At 38.3% G+C, this 23,037-nt stretch overlaps 1 protein-coding gene across 1 annotated transcript in view; it reads right to left on the bottom strand.

Moving 5' to 3' along the window:
- Window positions 1-23,037, bottom strand: part of DNAJC6 (DnaJ heat shock protein family (Hsp40) member C6) — a 328,505-nt gene that overhangs the window by 135,237 nt on the left and 170,231 nt on the right. The window contains exon 12 of the mRNA XM_053693681.1: window positions 3,004-3,432. Within this exon, the coding sequence (XP_053549656.1) occupies window positions 3,004-3,432 (429 nt within the window). The remainder of the gene's footprint in view (window positions 1-3,003; window positions 3,433-23,037) is intronic.

The following is a 23,037-nucleotide window of genomic DNA, read 5'->3' as shown; positions in this document are numbered from 1 at the left end:
TGAAGCCAACTAATTGCACAGTAAGGGATAAGGAGAAATGAGACTTCTATAGTAGCGATGTTGTAACTTGAATAGTAGCTACCCTATACTGGTATGACACGTAATAGCATAAAATGTAGTGAGACTAAGCCAAAACAACAGCTGTAGCTAGCAATAATGCATATGTATATATTAGTGCTGGGACCAGCCTGCAAAGACAAAGAGAAAATAACAACAACACAAAACTGCTGGGCTCAGAAATCGGATAGAAAATCCCTTATTAGCTATAAGAGAGATGAACAGTCACAGTTTCTCCAGCGGAGCTTACCATCATCATATAGGTTGGAACAAAGACGGTAAGAATATCTAATTAGAGTCACATTTAACCTATTCCCATTTTCAAGATATAAGTACCCAGGTGAAGTGTTAGAGCCTGGGAGCGAGGTCTGAAAGTTAGTGGCATGTCAGCGCCTCCATCAATCTCAGATGGCTCTAAGTCTGTAAGTTAATTACCCAAAGTGCAGCTTCGAAGACCTGGCTTCTTATGTCAAAAGAGTTATCACTCTGTGAAGTGATGAGAGTGCTGCGTCCTTCTTTACAAGCTTTCGCCTGCACTGTTGTGAACTCAGGGAGGTCTAAAGCAGAGCAAATCTCGGAAATGGTTGGTTGATCTTCAGACTGAATTGCCTGCAGCTCCGGGTGTACTCGCTTCTCTCTATCTCGAAATGGGTGATCGTTCACATACAGCTCGTTCGAGTGATCTGTCATATTGTAGTGCTTTTCAGTAAATGGGATCTGTGGATTTACCCAACCCAGTAGCTCCTTGCTCTGTGGCTTACATAATGTTGCGGAACACCATGCTGCAGAGACGCTGGCCATGAGGAGCTGGAAATGTAGCTCTAGCAAGTGCGCCATAGCATTAACCAAATCTCTGTCATAGGGCTCCATTTTGTAAATGATAGTAAATGTATTCCCTTAAACCTTTGAGAGATATAGCGGCAGTAGATAGTAAGATAGAAGTTTAAAGCACACACAGTGCTGCTTAATGACAGCGCTAAGGCACCCTGCCGGGGGTATAATGAAGGCCGAGGTCTTGATACGGCTCCAGGCGCAGATGCCAACAGCGATTCCTATAATTCTGTGCTCAATATTTGCTGCATCCAAAATGTAGAGCAATTCTTGTGGAAAGTTATACAGATCGAGCACCTAAAGGAAGATTTTTTTTAAAGTAAATAAGAAAAAGTTGTAGCAGCATTCGGCTATGTGACTGATAACGGCCGCTGTCCGGAAGTTCCCCGGTTATATTGTAATTTTAATTTAAAGTTAGGGGTGTGTTCGGTTTAGGGGTTAATAGTTTAATTTAGTGTTTTGCGATGTGGGGGGCCGGTAGTTTAGGAGTTACTAGGTTTATTTAGTGGCAGAGATGTGGAAGGCCGAAAGTTTAGTTGTCGGGGAGCGGCGGAATAGGGGTCAACAACTTCATTATAGTGGCGGTGATGTCGGGGAGTGGCGGAATAGGGGTTAATTTTTATTAGTGTCGGCGATGTCGGGAGCGGCAGATTAGGGGTTAATAAATGTATTTAATAGTCGCAATGTGGTGGGGCGGCAGATTAGGGGTTAATAGGTAGTTTATGAGTGTTAGTGTACTTTGTAACACTTTAGTTATAAGTTTTGTGAAACATTTTTGTGGCACAAAACTCATAACTACCGCTTTCAGATGGCGGTATGGATTGTGTCGGTATAGGCTGTAACGCAAGCATTTTAGCGTCACTGCAAGACCTGTAATACCGGCGCTATGAGTGCGGAATGGACGTTGCGTTACAGGCTAAAATGCTTGCGGTATAGCTATACCGTCACGACTCGGAGTAGCTGCGTTACTGCTTTTACGCTGAAATTGCCATTTTTTCAGCGTTAAAAGCCGTAACGCAAAACTCATAATCTAGGTGTTTCTGATTTAGATTGTTTTGCAAAAATAACCCAGTAGTTGTAGACCCAGTACGGTTTATCACATGCTGTTTACCAGTAGGAAATTGTTCACCATCCTATTTTACATTCCTTATATGCTTCAGAACAGTCCATGATTATAGAGAGATCACTCCTACATTATCAGTAGGCAGCCAAGTGACACCAATTTCTTCTTGACTTTATATTTGTTGCCCATGTGTTCAGGACAGCAACCTGCTGGAGGATTAAGCTGATGTGACCATACGGTAAGAAATAGGGTTAGGAAACAGAAGGATTTTGCAAGTAGATCTCTATAACTTAAAGAAAACGTAATAAAACAGTAACAGGGAGGAAAATAAAAAGAAAGGCTATGTGTTATTTGGGGAAGAAAAACATAAAACCAAAGGATCACAAAAAAATGAAATGGATAATTGTTAGTGTTTAAATCATTTTAATGAGATTATAGGGACACCGTTTAACAAGTGAAGGAAAATTCATTTAAAGGGACATGAAACCCCCATTTTTTCATTTATGATTCAGATAGAACATGCAATTTAAAATAACTTTCCAGTTTATTTCTATTATCTAATTTGTTTCATTCTCTTTGTATGCTTTGTTGAAAAGTATACCTAGGTAGGCTTAGAAACTGTTGATTGGTGGCTGCACATATATGCCTTTTGTCATTGGCTTTCAGATATCTCCCAGTCGGGCATTGTGGCTCCTTCAGCAAAGGATACCAAGAGAATGAAGCAAATTAGATAATAGAAGTATATTAGAAATGTTTTTAAAATTGTATGTTTTGTCTGAATCATAAAAAAATTGGGTTTCATGTCCCTTTAATTTACACATACTTGATTTTATTTTTATATTTATTTAGGTATGTTTACCTCATCTCCACTGCTGTGGTGAATTAGTGACAAATATAAATGATTACGATCCTGCAGAATACACTATAACCTTCCTAGAGGATTGGAAAAAAGTACAATTTTGAGAGGTAGATAACAAGATAAACATTAATATATGCCCCATATATACAAAAACACTGACAAGCCTTTGTTCTCCATATTAGATCAAAATTACCTTCTCCTATTCTTGGTGATTGTGAAGGAGATGGAGATGCTGCTGACCGCCTTGGAGTTGATTGTGCAGAACTCATTCCACCCGATTGAAAAAAAGTTTCTCCAGCAGTTGGAGTTCCCTGGGGGACACCCCCAAAAATATCACTTAGTAAGTCTGCATTAGTAGGAGGAACGTTTGGCTGAGACGAAGGTGCTTTGTCCTCTGAGCTCCCATCAAGAAGTAAAAGATCTACATCCTCAGGTGGGGCTGGAGGAACTGCTGGCTCATTTCTTTTGTGCTTTGGGGTACCATGTTGTTTATCCCCACTTGTGCTACTATGTTGGCTGGAAAGGGATAGGAGCTCATCATCGGACGGTTCGCTTTCTTCATGCACTAATGCAGCACGGTCTTCTGAAACAGGATGAGAACCAGTCTTGTCTGACTTTTGATCTAAAAAAAAAACAAAGTATAAACATGTATTAGAGCTATTACATTTATGTGAGATTAGAATAAGGTTAAAATGATTTGAAAAAATAATTAAAGGGACAGTCAACACCAGAATGTTTGTTGTTTAAAAAGATAGCTAATCCATTTATTACCCATTCCCTAGTTTTGCATAACCAACACAGTTATATTAATATACTTTTTACCTCTGTGATTACCTTGTATCTAACCCTCTGCAGACTGCCTCTTATCTCAGTTAAATTAATATACTTTTTACCTCTGTGATTACCTTGTATCTAACCCTCTGCAGACTGCCTCTTATCTCAGTTATATTAATATACTTTTTACCTCTGTGATTACCCTGTATCTAAGCCTCTGCAGACTGCCCCCTTATCTCAGTTATATTAATATACTTTTTACCTCTGTGATTACCTTGTATCTAAGCCTCTGCAGACTGCCCCCTTATCTCAGTTATAATAATATACTTTTTACCTCTGTGATTACCTTGTATCTAAGCCTCTGCAGACTGCCCCCTTATCTCAGTTATATTAATATACTTTTTACCTCTGTGATTACCTTGTATCTAAGCATCTGCAGACTGCTCCTTATCTCAGTTATATTAATATACTTTTTACCTCTGTGATTACCTTGTATCTAAGCCTCTGCAGACTGCTCCTTATCTCAGTTATATTAATATACTTTTTACCTCTGTGATTACCTTGTATCTAAGCCTCTGCAGACTGCCCTTTATCTCAGTTTTATAAATATACTTTTTACCTCTGTGATTACCCTGTATCTAAGCCTCTGCAGACTGCCCCTTATCTCAGTTATATTAATATACGTTTTACCTCTGTGATTACCCTGTATCTAAGCCTCTGCAGACTGCTCCTTATCTCAGTTATATTAATATACTTTTTACCTCTGTGATTACCCTGTATCTAAGCCTCTGCAGACTGCCCTTTATCTCAGTTATATTAATATACTTTTTACCTCTGTGATTACCTTGTATCTAAGCCTCTGCAGACTGCCCTTTATCTCAGTTATATTAATATACTTTTAACCTCTGTGATTACCCTGTATCTAAGCCTCTGCAGACTGCCCTTTATCTCAGTTATATTAATATACTTTTAACCTCTGTGATTACCCTGTATCTAAGCCTCTGCAGACTGCCCCCTTATTTCAGTTATATTAATATACTTTTTATCTCTGTGATTACCCTGTATCTAAGCCTCTGCAGACTGCTCCTTATCTCAGTTATATTAATATAATTTTTACCTCTGTGATTACCTTGTATCTAAGTCTCTGCAGACTGCCCCTTATCTCAGTTATATTAATATAATTTTTACCTCTGTGATTACCTTGTATCTAACCCTCTGCAGACTGCCTCTTATCTCAGTTATATTAATATACTTTTTACCTCTGTGATTACCCTGTATCTAAGCCTCTGCAGACTGCCCCCTTATCTCAGTTATATTAATATACTTTTTACCTCTGTGATTACCTTGTATCTAAGCCTCTGCAGACTGCCCCCTTATCTCAGTTATAATAATATACTTTTTACCTCTGTGATTACCTTGTATCTAAGCCTCTGCAGACTGCCCCCTTATCTCAGTTATATTAATATACTTTTTACCTCTGTGATTACCTTGTATCTAAGCATCTGCAGACTGCTCATTATCTCAGTTATATTAATATACTTTTTACCTCTGTGATTACCTTGTATCTAAGCCTCTGCAGACTGCTCCTTATCTCAGTTATATTAATATACTTTTTACCTCTGTGATTACCTTGTATCTAAGCCTCTGCAGACTGCCCTTTATCTCAGTTTTATAAATATACTTTTTACCTCTGTGATTACCCTGTATCTAAGCCTCTGCAGACTGCCCCTTATCTCAGTTATATTAATATACGTTTTACCTCTGTGATTACCCTGTATCTAAGCCTCTGCAGACTGCTCCTTATCTCAGTTATATTAATATACTTTTTACCTCTGTGATTACCTTGTATCTAAGCCTCTGCAGACTGCCCCCTTATTTCAGTTATATTAATATACTTTTTATCTCTGTGATTACCCTGTATCTAAGCCTCTGCAGACTGCTCCTTATCTCAGTTATATTAATATACTTTTTACCTCTGTGATTACCTTGTATCTAAGTCTCTGCAGACTGCCCCTTATCTCAGTTATATTAATATACTTTTTACCTCTGTGATTACCTTGTATCTAAGTCTCTGCAGACTGCCCCTTATCTCAGTTATATTAATATACTTTTTACCTATGTGATTACCTTGTCTCTAAGACTCTGCAGACTGCTCCTTATCTCAGTCATTTTAATATACGTTTTACCTCTGTGATTACCTTGTATCTAAGCCTCTGCAGACTGCCCCTTATCTCAGTTATATTAATATACTTTTTACCTCTGTGATTACCTTGTATCTAAGCCTCTACAGACTGCCCTTTATCTCAGTTATATTAATATACTTTTTACCTCTGTGATTACCTTGTATCTAAGCCTCTGCAGACTGCCCTTTATCTCAGTTATATTAATATACTTTTAACCTCTGTGATTACCCTGTATCTAAGCCTCTGCAGACTGCCCTTTATCTCAGTTATATTAATATACTTTTAACCTCTGTGATTACCCTGTATCTAAGCCTCTGCAGACTGCCCCCTTATTTCAGTTATATTAATATACTTTTTATCTCTGTGATTACCCTGTATCTAAGCCTCTGCAGACTGCTCCTTATCTCAGTTATATTAATATAATTTTTACCTCTGTGATTACCTTGTATCTAAGTCTCTGCAGACTGCCCCTTATCTCAGTTATATTAATATAATTTTTACCTCTGTGATTACCTTGTATCTAAGCCTCTGCAGACTGCCCTTTATCTCAGTTATATTAATATACTTTTAACCTCTGTGATTACCCTGTATCTAAGCCTCTGCAGACTGCCCTTTATCTCAGTTATATTAATATACTTTTAACCTCTGTGATTACCCTGTATCTAAGCCTCTGCAGACTGCCCCCTTATTTCAGTCATATTAATATACTTTTTATCTCTGTGATTACCCTGTATCTAAGCCTCTGCAGACTGCTCCTTATCTCAGTTATATTAATATAATTTTTACCTCTGTGATTATCCTGTATCTAAGCCTCTGCAGACTGTCCCCTTATCTCAGTTATATTAATATACTTTTTACCTATGTGATTACCTTGTCTCTAAACCTCTGCAGACTGACCCTTATCTCAGTTATATTAATATACTTTTTACCTCTGTGATTACCCTGTATCTAAGCCTCTGCAGATGGCTCCTTATCTCAGTTATATTAATATACGTTTTAACTCTGTGATTACCTTGTATCTAAGCCTCTGCAGACTGCTCCTTATCTCAGTTATATTAATATACTTTTTACCTCTGTGATTACCTTGTATCTAAGTCTCTGCAGACTGCTCCTTATCTCAGTTATATTAATATACGTTTTACCTCTGTGATTACCTTGTATCTAAGCCTCTGCAGACTGCTCCTTATCTCAGTTATATTAATATACTTTTTACCTCTGTGATTACCTTGTATCTAAGCCTCTGCAGACTGCTCCTTATCTCAGTTATATTAATATACTTTTTACCTCTGTGATTACCTTGTATCTAAGTCTTTGCAGACTGCCCCCTTATTTCATTTCTTTTGACAGACTTGCATTTTAGCCAATCAGAGCTCACTCCTAGGTAACTTCATGCGTGTGAGCTCAATGTTATCTATATGAAACACATGAACTAATGACCTCTAGTGGTGAAAAACTGTCAAAATGCATTTAGATTAGAGGTGGCCTTCAAGGGCTTAGAAATTAGCATATGAACCTCCTAGGTTTAGCTTTCAACTAAGAATACCAAGAGAACAAAGCAAAATTGGTGATAAAAGTAAATTGGAAAGTTGTTTAAAATTACATGCCCTATCTGAAACATGAAATGTTGTTTGGTCTTGACTGTCCCTTTAAGTAAACTTCACCGAATCTTTCAGGGTCTCCACATTAACCACTCATAACATGGATAACAGCAACCATGGATGTTTCCTGATTACTTAAATCAGGGACGGCCAATTGGCGGCCTGTGAGCCACACGTGGCCCTAGTACTATTTTTTACAACTCTAACAAAATACAGAACTCAGAACGTGTGACATAGATATTGTGGCTCTAGGCAAAAGCAGAACTACAAATGTGGGCTACGGGAACTTCTAGTGGGTGGGAAAACAATGTGGTCACAACTCAAAAGAGCCCTGTGGAGGGGTAATTAGCAGATAGAGGGCAACCTTACTTCAATCTGGCCCAGCGCCACTTGACATTGTTAGGAAATATAATGTATATCCAGGCCTAGGGCTTCTAAAATATTCATCCGCTGCCTCCAAGTGTTAGGAAGTTGGCCCTCACATAGACTATTATCTAGCTCCATTAACGCTAGCAAACAATCCACAACACTGTAGCTATCAATACAGATAGATCTCATTTATTTTTTTCCCATTAATTCATAACAACAACATACACCAAAAATTAGCAGTGACACATTATTATCTGAAAATATGTGAGAGACAATTAAGAACTGTTTTTTGTGCACAGGAATCGAAGAAACTTTGCACTTAAAGGGACATTAAACACTAAGATCTAGATTACAAGTGGAGCTGTATTTTGCGCTTCAGCTAAAGTGCTAGAATTAAACTTTTTGCACTCGTCGGATTACGCTGCTATTATGGAGTTAAAAGTTATCCCTTTTAGTGCAATTAGATTGCCGCACAAACAATAACCTAATCCCCTATAGAAGCCAATGGAGAAAAAAAAAGGTGGGAAAAAAACACGATTGCATATTTTCATATGCACATACCCGATCGCATAATATAATAAAAGCAAGCCCGACATGAAAATATGAATATTGCATAAATATGCTTTTACTTGTTTTCTTCTACTTAACGGCAAAGGGCTCCAATGCACTTATATGTAGATTGTGTAACGTAAGTAATAATATTAATAAAATTAGATTGCATCATGCTCAGACCTGCATCCCTCTAAAATTTAAAAGACATAGTGAGGCCTAGTTATCAAGCCGTCAACCTCAAATACGCTGGAATTCGGCAGCGTATTTGTGGCGAGGCTAATTCGCCTAAGTTATCAAGCCCTGCTGCCCGGCAAAAGTAGAATTTTGTGAAGTAAGCTTCGATCCGCCGGACTCAGTCCGACACAGATCGATTCTTACGTCACTCCAGATGTTCCGAACGCAAGATCGGCACAATCTGACTACTTTTGCCAGTTATCAAATAACTAGCAGGTACGCTATGCACTTTTCTGGCCCAGCGTACCTGGTTTTCAATCCGCCGCCCTGGAGGCGGCGGATCCCATAGGAATCAATGGGACCATAGCGAAAGCTCATGTTCGCTGCTGCCCGACATCCCATTGATTCCTATGGGAAACGTCTGCACCTAACACCCTAACATGTACCCTGAGTCTAAACACCACTAATCTGCCCCCCTACACCGCCGCAACTAAATAAATGTATTAACCCCTAAACCGCCGCTCCCGGACCCCGCCGCCACCTACATAATACCTATTAACCCCTATCCTGCCCCCCCCCCTATACTGCCGCCACCTATAATAAATTTATTAACCCCTATCCTGCCGATGCCGTACCCCGCCACAACTAAATAAATTGTTTAACCCCTAAACCGCCGCTCCCGGACCCCGCCGCAACCTATATTAAACTTATTAACCCCTAATCTGCCCCCCTACACCGTCGCCACCTATAATAAATTTATTAACCCCTATCCTGCCCCCCTATACCGCCGCCATCTATATTAAACTAATTAACCCCTAAACCTAAGTCTAACCCTAACCCTAACAACCCCCTAACTTAAATATTATTTTAATAAATCTAAATAAAATTACTATTATTAACTAAATTAATCCTATTTAAAACTAAATACTTACCTGTAAAATAAACCCTAATATAGCTACAATATAACTAATAATTATATTGTAGCTATTTTAGGATTTATTTTTATTTTACAGGCAAATTTGTATTTATTTTAACTAGGTACAATAGCTATTAAATAGTTATTAACTATAATAGCTACCTAGTTAAAATAAAGACAAATTTACCTGTAAAATAAAAACTAATATAAGTTATAATTACACCTAACACTACACTATCATTAAATAAATTATTCCTATTTAAAACTAAATACTTACCTGTAAAATAAACCCTAAGATAGCTACAATGTAATTAATAATTACATTGTAGCTATTTTAGGATTTAGATTTATTTTACAGGTAACTTTGTATTTATTTTAACTAGGTAGAATAGTTATTAAATAGTTATTAACTATTTAATAACTACCTAGCTAAAAGAAATAGAAAATTACCTGTAAAATAAATCCTAACCTAAGTTACAATTAAACCTAACACTACACTATCAATAAATAAATTAAATTAATTATCTACAAATACCTACAATTAAATAAACTAACTAAAGTACAAAAAATAAAAAAAACTAAGTTACAAAAAATAAAATAATATTACAAGATTTTTAAGCTAATTACACCTAATCTAAGCCCCCTAATAAAATAACAAAGCCCCCAAAATAAAAAAAATGCCCTACCCTATTCTAAATTACCAGCCCTTAAAAGGGCCTTTTGCGGGGCATGCCCCAAAGAAATCAGCTCTTTTGCCTGTAAAATAAAACACAATACTACCCCCCAACATTACAACCCACCACCCACATACCCCTACTCTAACCCAAACCCCACTTAAATAAACCTAACACTACCCCCCTGAAGATCATCTTACCTTTAGCCGTCTTCAGCCAGCCGACCACCGATGGAACAGAAGAGGACATCCGCAGCGGCCAAAGTCTTCATCCAAGGGGAGCTGAAGAGGTCTTCCATCCGATTGAAGTGTTCATCCAGGCGGCGTCTTCAATCTTCATCCATCTGGAGTGGAGCGGAGCCATCTTCAAAGCAGCCGACGCAGAGCCATCTTCATCCACCGAACCTACTCGCCAAATGAATATTCCTTTAAGTGACGTCATCCAAGATGGCGTCCCTCGAATTCCGATTGGCTGATAGGATTCTATCAGCCAATCGGAATTAAGGTAGAAAAGGGAGGAGGGTCTCCCTGTACGGCCCAGCAAGCAAAACACTGTGGAGAAGGTAGCATGGAGGGGGAATGATTGGGGTTAATGAGCTGCTGTAGTATGTTGCTTGTAGAACGCTCTTAGTGCCTGCTATTAGGATCAGACGGACTCTTCCACACTGCACACAACTTAAGGCATGTGTCAGGTGCCGAGCTGAGAACTCCTCTGCGATAACTCCATACTTTGGTCCGGTCACGATGGGCTGCCTCGCTATAGGACCCAGAGGCTCTGCAGCAGCCCCATAGCACTCGTTCAGCTGACCATCCGGGTGAGCAAACAGGACCTCTTGAAACTGTACCTCCTTAGCCAGCTCAGGATAGGAACTGAGCTCAGGAAGAGATCGGGCATAAAAAGATTCAGTTGGATCCGATAACGATATGTCACTCCCTCCTTCCTCCATTACAGGGTAAGATATTAGATGGCAGGCCTCATGGGTAGGCAAATCAGACACTCCGCTCCGCAAAAGAAGCACTTGATGTGACAAAATGTTAAACTGTGAGTCCATGACTCGCTCCAGTGCGGTAAGAGCTGCGATGATGTCCGCCTCCATTTTGAGCAAACGTTACATGTGCGTTTGAGATTTTCTATTGTCTTTACTCTTTCCTTCTGGTATGTGGGAATTTGTTAGCTGGTGTGCCGCTACTGAGATGCCTAGATAGTCAGGTGGGTTTATCTCTGCACCACAATGGCATCTGTTAAGCCCAAAGTAACGGGGGAGAGGTGGTAGCTAGGACAAGGACTACTACTGACATCTTGATTAGTCCAAAATATAGTCCCCCACTGTACAATTCATATAATATTGGTACCATCCGGAGCGACATTTGTTGGTGTCACTTGTCCCTTGAGTATATAACATCGATGTCTCTTCATAAACAGGATAACAAGCGGATTATTAAATTATAAGTGAAGAGCTCCCATTTTTTCCACCCAGCATGGCTGCTGCCCGGACACGCCCCCTGTAATTGATAGTTTAATTTAATTGTAGGATAATAGGGTAGGTAAATTAATAGTTTAATATAGTTTATTTTAATTCTACAGGTAAGTTTAAATTTATTTGAAGATACGGATGTTGTAATTTTAATTTAAAGTTAGAGGGTTGTTAGGTTAAGGGGTCAATAGCTTAAAAAAATGTTGGCGATGTGAGGGGGCTGACGTTTTAGGGGTTAATAGGTTTAGTTAGTGGTAGTGATGTGGGAGGCCAGAGGTTTAGGGGTTAATACATTTATTTAGTGGCGGCGGTGTTGGGGAGCGGTGGAATAGGGGTTAATAACTTTATTTAGGTTGCAGCGATGTTGGGGCGGCAGATTAGGGGTGTTTAGACTCGGGGCTTATGTTAGGGTGTTAGGTGTAAACGTAACTGGTTTTCAACCATAGAAATCAATGGGATATCTGGCAGCATCGCACATGAGCTTTCGGTGCTTTCAGACTCCCATTGATTTCTATGGCATCAGCGGCCTCCAGGGTGGCGGATTGAAAACCAGGCCCGTTGGGCCGGAATAGCCGCGAGCGTAGCTGTTAAAAGTTTGATAACTGGGAAAAAGTGTCAAATAGAGCCGAATGTGTATTCGGAACATCTCTAATGACGTAAGCATCGATCGGCGTCGGATCAAGCTTGCAACAATTACGCTGCGGAATTCTGGCGTATTTGCGGTTGACAGCTTGATAGATAGGCCCCCATAAATGAGTGTTCTAAGAAATAGAATAAGCTTGCTAGAGGAATGGACTAGGGACCTGGACACTAGTGCTGGAATAATTGTAAGCAAGAGCAGAGCCATATTATGATCTTCTACTTGCAGAGACTTCAGCTAATATGTGTTGTGCTCATATCCTGCACATCCGGCCGCTAGTCACAGGATACAGTACTTGTATTTCCTTAGTCCTGCATTTGAGAGTGCTATAAATGTGGTAGTAACCATGCTTGTTGTACAATCATTCTGGTGTGCATGACGATATAAAGTGTTGCAAGGTCTAAGACTTCAAAGTATTGGTTAGAGCTACGGCAGGTCAATACATTTTTCTAATTGATAAGAACTTAAGAGATAATAATATTTAACATTTAAATATCAAACTGTGAGAAAGAAAGAAAAAAGCCATACGAATTACATTAATTACACTGAATAACATTAAATGTCCCGCTGTTGTGTGCTATAGCACCACACAGTCATTTTAATAAGAGTGGTAGTATAAGGTGTTGCCAGTTCCATAGCTTCCAGATGATGATTAATGAACTCTTCAAATATATACAAACATAATAGGAGATAATATTCAAATGCTAAACTGTGAAGTAACAAACTAGTTATTCTAGCTACCGTCAAATGTCCTGCTGTTATGAAACAAGACCTCCTAAAGTAGTGGTAGGATATTTCAAGTCACTGTTGCATTAATGACCCCAGGATTCAATGCGTAAGTGGAAGTTAGAAAAGTTCCTTGAATTAATGTGTTACAATAGTCCGGAGGGAAATAGTATCCTGAGCCATCCTCATGTGGTGCACCATTCGGAGCATTTGTCAAGTGCGAGTTACCGGTCAATTGAAATATGGCCTCAGAACCCTTACAGGTCTCATTATGTGCATCCAGCTCAGCAACGATCACAGACCCGAGTATTTGAAGTTAGTGGCTGTAGTCTCCCAGGAGCACGCCACAAACTCCCTCAATCTCACGTCCACCAATATCTGACCTCCTATCCAAGGTGTTGTTTCTGGAGTCCCCATTACGTTTGTCATCACTGCTTTACTCAATGAATATGCCAGCTTAGATGATGCCCCGTGGGAGCCACATGACACCTCCAGAGGTTCTGTGCCACGATGCGGACCATGCGGTAAGGAAGAAATTGTGTCTATGCAGCTGGGCCTTCTATGTGGTCGATCACTTACAGTATAATTAGCTGTCAGCGGCTCACCCATGGGCATGCTTGGTGCATTCTTTGTGTCATGTTGGGTTATCAAGAAGTCCGGTTGTGCACTAACGTTCATTTTCTGACTCATTGCCTCTAGTGTGATGCATTTCTGTTGCATGGTTTCTGGAGACTCAATAGGCGATATTATAGAAGCTTTTTTATGGTAGAGAAGCTGTATCATATGTTCCGATGGTGCTTTGTCCATCAACTTCCGCATTAGGGTCTCAAGTTTCTGGAAGTGTGCATAATGTCGTTGCCACATGGTCTTAGCATCCATATTTGCCATCAATTATGTTTCTGTAGTGAGCAGAATCTTTAGTGTGAGTTGATGCTAGATCTTGAATGTTATGCTGTGTTATATAGAGATGCCGTGTCCCGTTGTGGTCAGTTACCTCAGCGTGCAGAGGGGGAACGCTGCCTGTTTCAAGCCGCCGCTTCAGGCCTATTTGATCCAATCCTGAGCTCTAGTTTCACAAATACAGCTGGAAGACAGTGGTATGCTCACTAAAGAGCAAAATAATATTGTTATGGTCAAAGTTGTACTTCAGCTGTAAAATATAGACAATAATCTGCAGATTAATGGTCAGTCTACCAGAGCTCACAGAGAGTGCAACTGTTCAGGTTCGCTGCTAGGACATGCCCCCGGCAGCTTTTTTCTCTTATCTTTGAGCCCTTATAACTTTTGTGTGCAATATTTTATTTAAATAATTTTTATTAAACAGTGTTATTATGTGTGTAACTGTACTGTGTAATGTATATTTATTAGATGGTGATATTATGAGTGTAACTGTACTGTGTAATGTATATTTATTAGATGGTGATATTATGAGTGTAACTATACTGTGTAATGTATATTTATTAGATGGTGTCATTATGTGTGTAACTGTACTGTGTAATGTATATTTATTAGATACTGTTATTATGTGTGTAACTGTACTGTGTAATGTATATTTATTAGATACTGTTATTATGTGTGTAACTGTACTGTGTAATGTATATTTATTAGATAGTGTTATTATGTGTGTAACTGTACTGTGCAATGTATATTTATTAGATAGTGTTATTATGAGTGTAACTGTACTGTGTAATGTATATTTATTAGATGGTGTTATTATGAGTGTAACTGTACTGTGTAATGTATATTTATTAGATGGTGTTATTATGAGTGTAACTGTACTGTGTAATGTATATTTATTAGATGATGTTATTATGTGTGTAACTGTACTGTGTAATGTATATTTATTAGATAGTGTTATGTGTGTAACTGTACTGTGTAATGTATATTTATTAGATGGTGTTATGTGTGTAACTGTACTGTGTAATGTATATTTATTAGATGGTGTCATTATGTGTGTAACTGTACTGTGTAATGTATATTTATTAGATAGTGTTATTATGTGTGTAACTGTACTGTGTAATGCATATTTATTAGATAGTGTTATTATGTGTGTAACTGTACTGTGTAATGTATATTTATTAGATGGTGTCATTATGTGTGTAACTGTACTGTGTAATGTATATTTATTAGATGGTGTTATTATGTGTGTAACTGTACTGTGTAATGTATATTTATTAGATAGTGTTATTATGTGTGTAACTGTACTGTGTAATGTATATTTATTAGATGGTGTTATTATGTGTGTAACTGTACTGTGTAATGTATATTTATTAGATGGTGTCATTATGTGTGTAACTGTACTGTGTAATGTATATTTATTAGATAGTATTATTATGTGTGTAACTGTACTGTGTAATGTATATTTATTAGATAGTGTTATGTGTGTAACTGTACTGTGTAATGTATATTTATTAGATACTGTTATTATGTGTGTAACTGTACTGTGTAATGTATATTTATTAGATGGTGTTATGTGTGTAACTGTACTGTGTAATGTATATTTATTAGATGGTGTCATTATGTGTGTAACTGTACTGTGTAATGTATATTTATTAGATAGTGTTATTATGTGTGTAACTGTACTGTGTAATGTATATTTATTAGATAGTGTTGTTATGAGTGTAACTGTACTTTGTAATGTATATTTATTAGCTGGTCTTATTATGAGTGTAACTGTACTGTGTAATGTATATTTATTAGATGGTGTCATTATGAGTGTAACTGTACTGTGTAATGTTTATTTATTAGATAGTGTTATTATGTGTGTAACTGTACTGTGTAATGTATATTTATTAGATAGTGTTGTTATGAGTGTAACTGTACTTTGTAATGTATATTTATTAGCTGGTCTTATTATGAGTGTAACTGTACTGTGTAATGTATATTTATTAGATGATGTTATGTGTGTAACTGTACTGTGTAATGTATATTTATTAGCTGGTGTTATTATGAGTGTAACTGTACTCTGTAATGTATATTTATTAGATAGTGTTATTATGTGTGTAACTGTACTGTGTAATGTATATTTATTAGATAGTGTTATTATGTGTGTAACTGTACTGTGTAATGTATATTTATTAGATAGTGTTATTATGTGTGTAACTGTACTGTGTAATGTATATTTATTAGATAGTGTTATTACGTGTATAACTGTACTGTGTAATGTATATTTATTAGACAGTGTTATTATGTGTGTAACAAAACTGTATAATGTATTGTTATTAGATAGTGTTATTATGTGTGTAACTGTATTGTGTAATGTATTGTTATTAGACAGTGTTATTATATGTGTAACTGTACTGTGTAATGTATATTTATTAGACAGTGTTATTATGTGTGTAACTGTACTGTGTAATGTATATTTATTAGATGGTGTTATTATGTGTGTAACTGTTCTATGTAATGTATATTTATTAGATAGTGTTATTATGTGTGTAACTGTACTGTGTAATGTATATTTATTAGATGGTGTCATTATGAGTGTAACTGTACTGTGTAATGTATATTTATTAGATAGTGTTATTATGTGTGTAACTGTACTGTGTAATGTATATTTATTAGATAGTGTTGTTATGAATGTAACTGTACTTTGTAATGTATATTTATTAGCTGGTCTTATTATGAGTGTAACTGTACTGTGTAATGTATATTTATTAGATGGTGTTATGTGTGTAACTGTACTGTGTAATGCATATTTATTAGATGATGTTATTATGTGTGTAACTGTACTGTGTAATGTATATTTATTAGATGGTGTTATTATGAGTGAAACTGTACTGTGTAATGTATATTTATTACCTGGTGTTATTATGAGTGTAACTGTACTGTGTAATGTATATTTATTAGATAGTGTTATTATGTGTATAACTGTACTGTGTAATGTATATTTATTAGATAGTGTTATTATGTGTGTAACTGTACTATGTAATGTATATTTATTAGATGGTGTCATTATGAGTGTAACTGTACTGTGTAATGTATATTTATTAGATAGTGTTATTATGTGTGTAACTGTACTGTGTAATGTATATTTATTAGATAGTGTTATTATGTGTATAACTGTACTGTGTAATGTATATTTATTAGATGGTGTTATGTGTGTAACTATACTGTGTAATGTATATTTATTAGATAGTGTTATTATGAGTGTAACTATACTGTGTAATGTATTTTTATTAGACAGTGTTATTAGTGTAACTGTACTGTGTAATGTATATTTATTAGACAGTGTTATTATTAGTGTAACTGTACGTTGTAATGTATTTTTCATGTGTTTTGTGATACTTTTTATTTTTTCTAAACAGTTAACCACAGCTCTGAAATCGCGGAAATCATTCTAGCGTAAACGTGATTGTGCTGAACATGTAAGATGAGCTCAATTTAACCTGCACACAAACGATCGCGAAAACCCAAGAGCAATTCTTTGTAATTGTGCCCTAAATACATTTTATGCACCTTCCTCTAATTATAGTGACTTGCACAGAATCTAGACCATACTATGAAAAACACGTGATACGGTAATATTAAATCACATTTCAACAAAAATATTTAGAGCATAATCATAATGTGAAGTGGGAGCGCCTCATTAAAATAATTGCCGTATTTATGTGAAAGAAATGTGTGTTACTGGCCTATCTCACCTGCTGTTCCAACATTCTATTGATGGTTAACAAAATATTGTGAGTCTATAAGAAAAATAAATTCCTCTTTTTGCTATTTAGGGCCAGATTACAAGTGGAGCACTAACAGTTACCCAAGAGCGATAAGGGGTATATTGCGTGTCTGGTTTTCCACTCGTATTACAAGCTGAAAGAAAACGTGATCGCTTAAGCGTAATCGTGATTTACGCTAGAATGAATACCGCGACATCAGTGCTCTGGTTAACTGTTTTGTGAAATAAAAAATTGTCACAAAACACATCAAAAATACATTACAAAGTCAGTTACACTCATATTAACACCATCTAATAAATATACATTACACAGTACAGTTACACACATAACACCATCTAATAAATATACATTACACAGTACAGTTACACTCATAATAACACTATCTAATAAATATACATTACACAGTACAGTTACACTCATAACACCATCTAATAAATATACATTACACAGTAGTTACACTCATAATAACACTATCTAATAAATATTCATTACACAGTACAGTTACACACATAATAACACTGTCAAATTAATATACATTACATAGTACCGTTACACACATAATAACACTAACTAATAAATATACATTACACAATACAGTTACACTCATAATAACACCATCTAATATACATTAAACAGTACAGTTACACTCATAATAACATTGTCTAATAAATATACATTACACAGTACATACACACATAATAACACTGTCTAATTAATATACATTACACAATACAGTCACACTCATAACAACACTCTCTAATAAATATACATTACACAGTACAGTTACACTCATAATAACACTCTAATAAATATACATTACACAGTACAGTTACACTCATAACACTATCTCATAAATATACATTACACAGTACAGTTACACTCATAATAACATCATCTAATAGTATACATTACACAGTACAGTTACACTCATAATAACACCATCTAATAAATATACATTACATAGTACAGTTACACTCATAATAACACTATCTAATAAATATACATTACACAGTACAGTTACACACATAATAACACTATCTAATAAATATACATTACATAGTACAGTTACACACATAATAACACCATCTAATAAATATACATTACACAGTACAGTTACACACATAATAACACTAATAAATATACATTACAGAGAAAAGTTACACTCATGATAACACTATCTAATAAATATAATTTACACAGTACAGTTACACTCATAATAACACTCTAATAAATATACATTACACAGTACAGTTACACACATAACACTGTCTAATAAATATACATTACCCAGTACAGTTGCATTCATAATATCATCTAATGATATACATTACACAGTACAGTTACACTCATAATAACACCATCTAATAAATATACATTACACAGTGCAGTTACACTCATAACACCATCTAATAAATATACATTACACAGTACAGTTACACTCATAATAACACTATCTAATAAATAAACATTACACAGTACAGTTACACACATAACACCATCAAATAAATATACATTACACAGTACAGTTACACACATAAAAGGATAGCTGTTTTAAAACAGTATTTTGAAGCAAAAATGAGAATTTGCATATCTATTTTGCATATCTTACCCAGAATTATTTTGTGCATTGGTAACATTGTATATGAGGTATTTCTGGGGAAAAGCAAGCGGGGAATCTTGCCTAGATGTGCTAATTTCCTATGCAAATATTTACATTGATTTAATTTTGAGACATGGAGGATTTTAATTTGAGTTTTTTTATCTTCCCCCATAATTTTAATGATTTTTGGTTTAACCTTGAAAATAGCTTTGCCAATGCAGCAACCAGAAATCTATCTCCTACTGATGAGTTCCAAAAAGAACGAAACATGCTGTCTAGTGAGTGATTTCTAGTTTGCTGCAATAATCCTGTTAAAAGTATAGCTGTGTTAAAACAGTATTTTGAAGGAAAAAACTGAGACTTTGCATATCTAATTTGCATATCTTACCCAGAATTCTTTTGTGCATTGGTAACATTGTATATGAGGTATTTCTGGGGAAAAGCGAGCGGGGAATCTTGCCTAGATCTTGCCTAGATGTGCTAATTCCTATGCAAATATTTACATTGATTTAATTTTGAGACATGGAGGATTTTAATTTCAGTTTTTTATCTCCCCCCCCATAATTTTAATGAATCACCTATCGAGGAAATATCCGGTGAGGTCGGTAAGTGGGTAGCCGCATAGCGGTTTCTTGCATGAGTAAGACACATTTTAAGGAAGATTGTGTATTAGACCCACATTTACTCACAACAGTGATTACGCTCTGTGGCAAACCTAGCCACTTCTGGACTATAACATAAGAAAGGTTGTCTATAGGCTGTATATTGTGCTATGTAGATGTGACAGACCCTTCTGTCAGCACTGAAAGAGTTAACTGTGTTCAGCTATTGTGCACTGTCATTAATGTTATTGATACACAGTCCATTGTTTAATCAACCTCAGAGAGCAGACCCTAGATGATAAGGAAAGACAAGTGTGTGTCTGTGTTTAAATTGTTATCAGCTTGAGCAAGGTATTCTATTGTATCATGTAAAAGGGCGTGTTCCCCCCATTCAATGTACAACATTCTTTCAACCCCCCTTCTGGGGGGGTCAGACCTGCATAAATACTGGGCATATGAGCCTTAATAAAAGTCATTCTGTTTAAAACCTGAAAACTGGCTGGGTTGTGAATTGCTGATTCCCTATGCAGGACATTGTTCCCTGGTGTTAACCCTTGGTATCTGGTTGGTACCGTTACAATTGGTGGCAAGCGACGGAATGAACCTTATCGCCCAGAAGAGCAACTACACAAGCCAGTAACCTCAGGAAGAGGGGGATTACTACAATACTGACTAAGATGGAAGGAGTACCAGGGACCGAAGTGAATGGAGATGGATTATTCTAAGCTAAAGAGACAAACGTAAAAGGAACTGCTAGAAGCCAGGGGAAAGATAGGCAGCAGCAAACCCAAGGCTATATTAATTGCTGAGCTGATGGAGGGAGACAGAGCTCGCAGCGCTACGCCTCCAGCAGCCATGGAGGAGACCCTATACCAGAGGGAAATGAGGACCAGGCTGGAATTTTTACCCCAACCTGTACCACGGGATATGCTATCCGTGGTAATGGCAGATGTGCAGGAGTACGTGATGGCACACAGTCCGCGGAATGCATCCTCCCGAGCAGAATCCATTTTGGACGCACTCAGCAACCCAGTAAGACCCAAAATCCCATACCATGCATTTAAAATGTTTTGTGAGGAGAAGGATGAGATTGATGGGTATTTACAGGATTTTGAGAGACTGTGCGAGTTACATGATTTGGAGCAGTCCGTATGGGTGCCGGTGCTAGCAGGCAAGCTAGCCGGTAGGGCAGCGGAAGCGTATCGCGCTGTACCCAGGGAGGACAGCAAGGATTACGCTAAAGTGAAGAGAGCGATCTTGGAAAGATATGCCATTACCTCAGAGGCATACCGGCGCAAGTTTAGAGGCCTGCGCAAGCCAGAAAGAGATTCCCATGCAGAGTGGGCCCACAAGCTGGATCAAGCATCTCAGGGGTGGATACAGGCCAGCCAAGCTACCACCATGGAAGAATTGCGACAACTGATGCTGTTGGAGCAATTCTTTAACGGCTTGTCCCCAGAAGCCCAAGAATGGGTGAGAGATCGAAAACCCCTCACCTTAACCGAAGCAGCCAGATTAGCAGACCAGCATTTTGATGCCAGGAGGCACCATGGACTACAGCCTAACAACGGACGGGCTAATATACAATGCCACACCTGCAAGCAGTGGGGACATATGGCACGTGAGTGCACCCAAAATCGGAGCAGACAAGCTTGGAACCAGGTCAGACAGAACCTGGCCCCAAGGGCGGCTGCTCACCATTACCAAACGGAGCCAGCCGCTCATGAGGTGTTGAGCACCCAAGCCGAGGAACCCCTGGGAATTCTGCATGAGGTGATGTCGGTCCAGGGACTTCGGGATTCGGGAGCTACTTTAACCCTGATAGCTCCCCACTTGGTGCCGGATACAGCACCCACTGGCGGATCCGTGGCAGTACGAGGGGCAGGGGGAGCAGTATACCGATTGCCCACTGCTAGAGTGGAGTACAGACCCCCAGTCACCCCAGCAGCTGCCAGTTACCAACCCCCGGCGCACCGCTATACCACACGGCCTCCGGCCACGAACTACCCTCAGAGAGCCCGGTTCAATTCGCGGGGCTACTCACAACCTATTCGGTGCTTTGGATGTAAGCAACTAGGGCACAAAAGACCAGAGTGTCCCCTAAACGCAGCGAATCAAGCACAGTCCTGGAGAAGACCCGCTGGCGGAATCCCACATAATCCTCAGCCTGTGGCCCGCTACGTAGAGGCGCCAGAATGCTGGGGCAGCCTACATGAAGCAGACCCCGTGCAAACTGCCCACCGGAATAACCGGCAACGGGTTAAAGTGAATGGGAAGGAGGTCAGTTGTCTACGGGATACTGGTGCTACCATGACCTTGCTTCAAGAGAACTTGGTGCCTGAGAAACAGCACACTGGAGACACTGTGGCTGTGAGGGTAGCAGGGGGCACTGTGTTCCGCCTACCTGTTGCCAGGGTACATTTGGATTGGGGAGTGGGCGCTAGACTTGTGAATGTGGGGGTCAAGAAGGACTTACCTGCTGATGTTCTCCTTGGAAATGACTTGGCCCCCCTTGTTTCTGCCTATGCTCCCATGGATCCCGCTGATGTTAACCCTGTGACTACCCAAGCCCAGTCCCTCCGGGAAGAGACGCTTCCATGTTTGGGGTGGGGGCAGTACTGAGCCAAGTTGGAGCAGATGGCGGAGAACACCCCGTAGCCTACTTGAGCCGAAAGTTGTTGCCCCGGACATCCCCAAGCCGATCCGTTGGGATCAGACTGTGTATGCCGGCTTGGTTCTGGGGGAGCATTGTGGCAAACCTAGCCACTTCTGGACTATAACATAAGAAAGGTTGTCTATAGGCTGTATATTGTGCTATGTAGATGTGACAGACCCTTCTGTCAGCACTGAAAGAGTTAACTGTGTTCAGCTATTGTGCACTGTCATTAATGTTATTGATACACAGTCCATTGTTTAATCAACCTCAGAGAGCAGACCCTAGATGATAAGGAAAGACAAGTGTGTGTCTGTGTTTAAATTGTTATCAGCTTGAGCAAGGTATTCTATTGTATCATGTAAAAGGGCGTGTTCCCCCCATTCAATGTACAACATTCTTTCAACCCCCCTTCTGGGGGGGTCAGACCTGCATAAATACTGGGCATATGAGCCTTAATAAAAGTCATTCTGTTTAAAACCTGAAAACTGGCTGGGTTGTGAATTGCTGATTCCCTATGCAGGACATTGTTCCCTGGTGTTAACCCTTGGTATCTGGTTGGTACCGTTACACGCTCTATGTTTGATCTAACTGTTTCAGATGAGACTGTTGTTGCCTC

The sequence above is a fragment of the Bombina bombina genome, chromosome 10, assembly GCF_027579735.1.
Source record: "Bombina bombina isolate aBomBom1 chromosome 10, aBomBom1.pri, whole genome shotgun sequence".
NCBI lineage: Eukaryota > Metazoa > Chordata > Amphibia > Anura > Bombinatoridae > Bombina > Bombina bombina.
The sequence above is the reverse complement of the archived record's forward strand: the minus strand, read 5'-3'. Positions and strand labels throughout refer to the sequence as shown.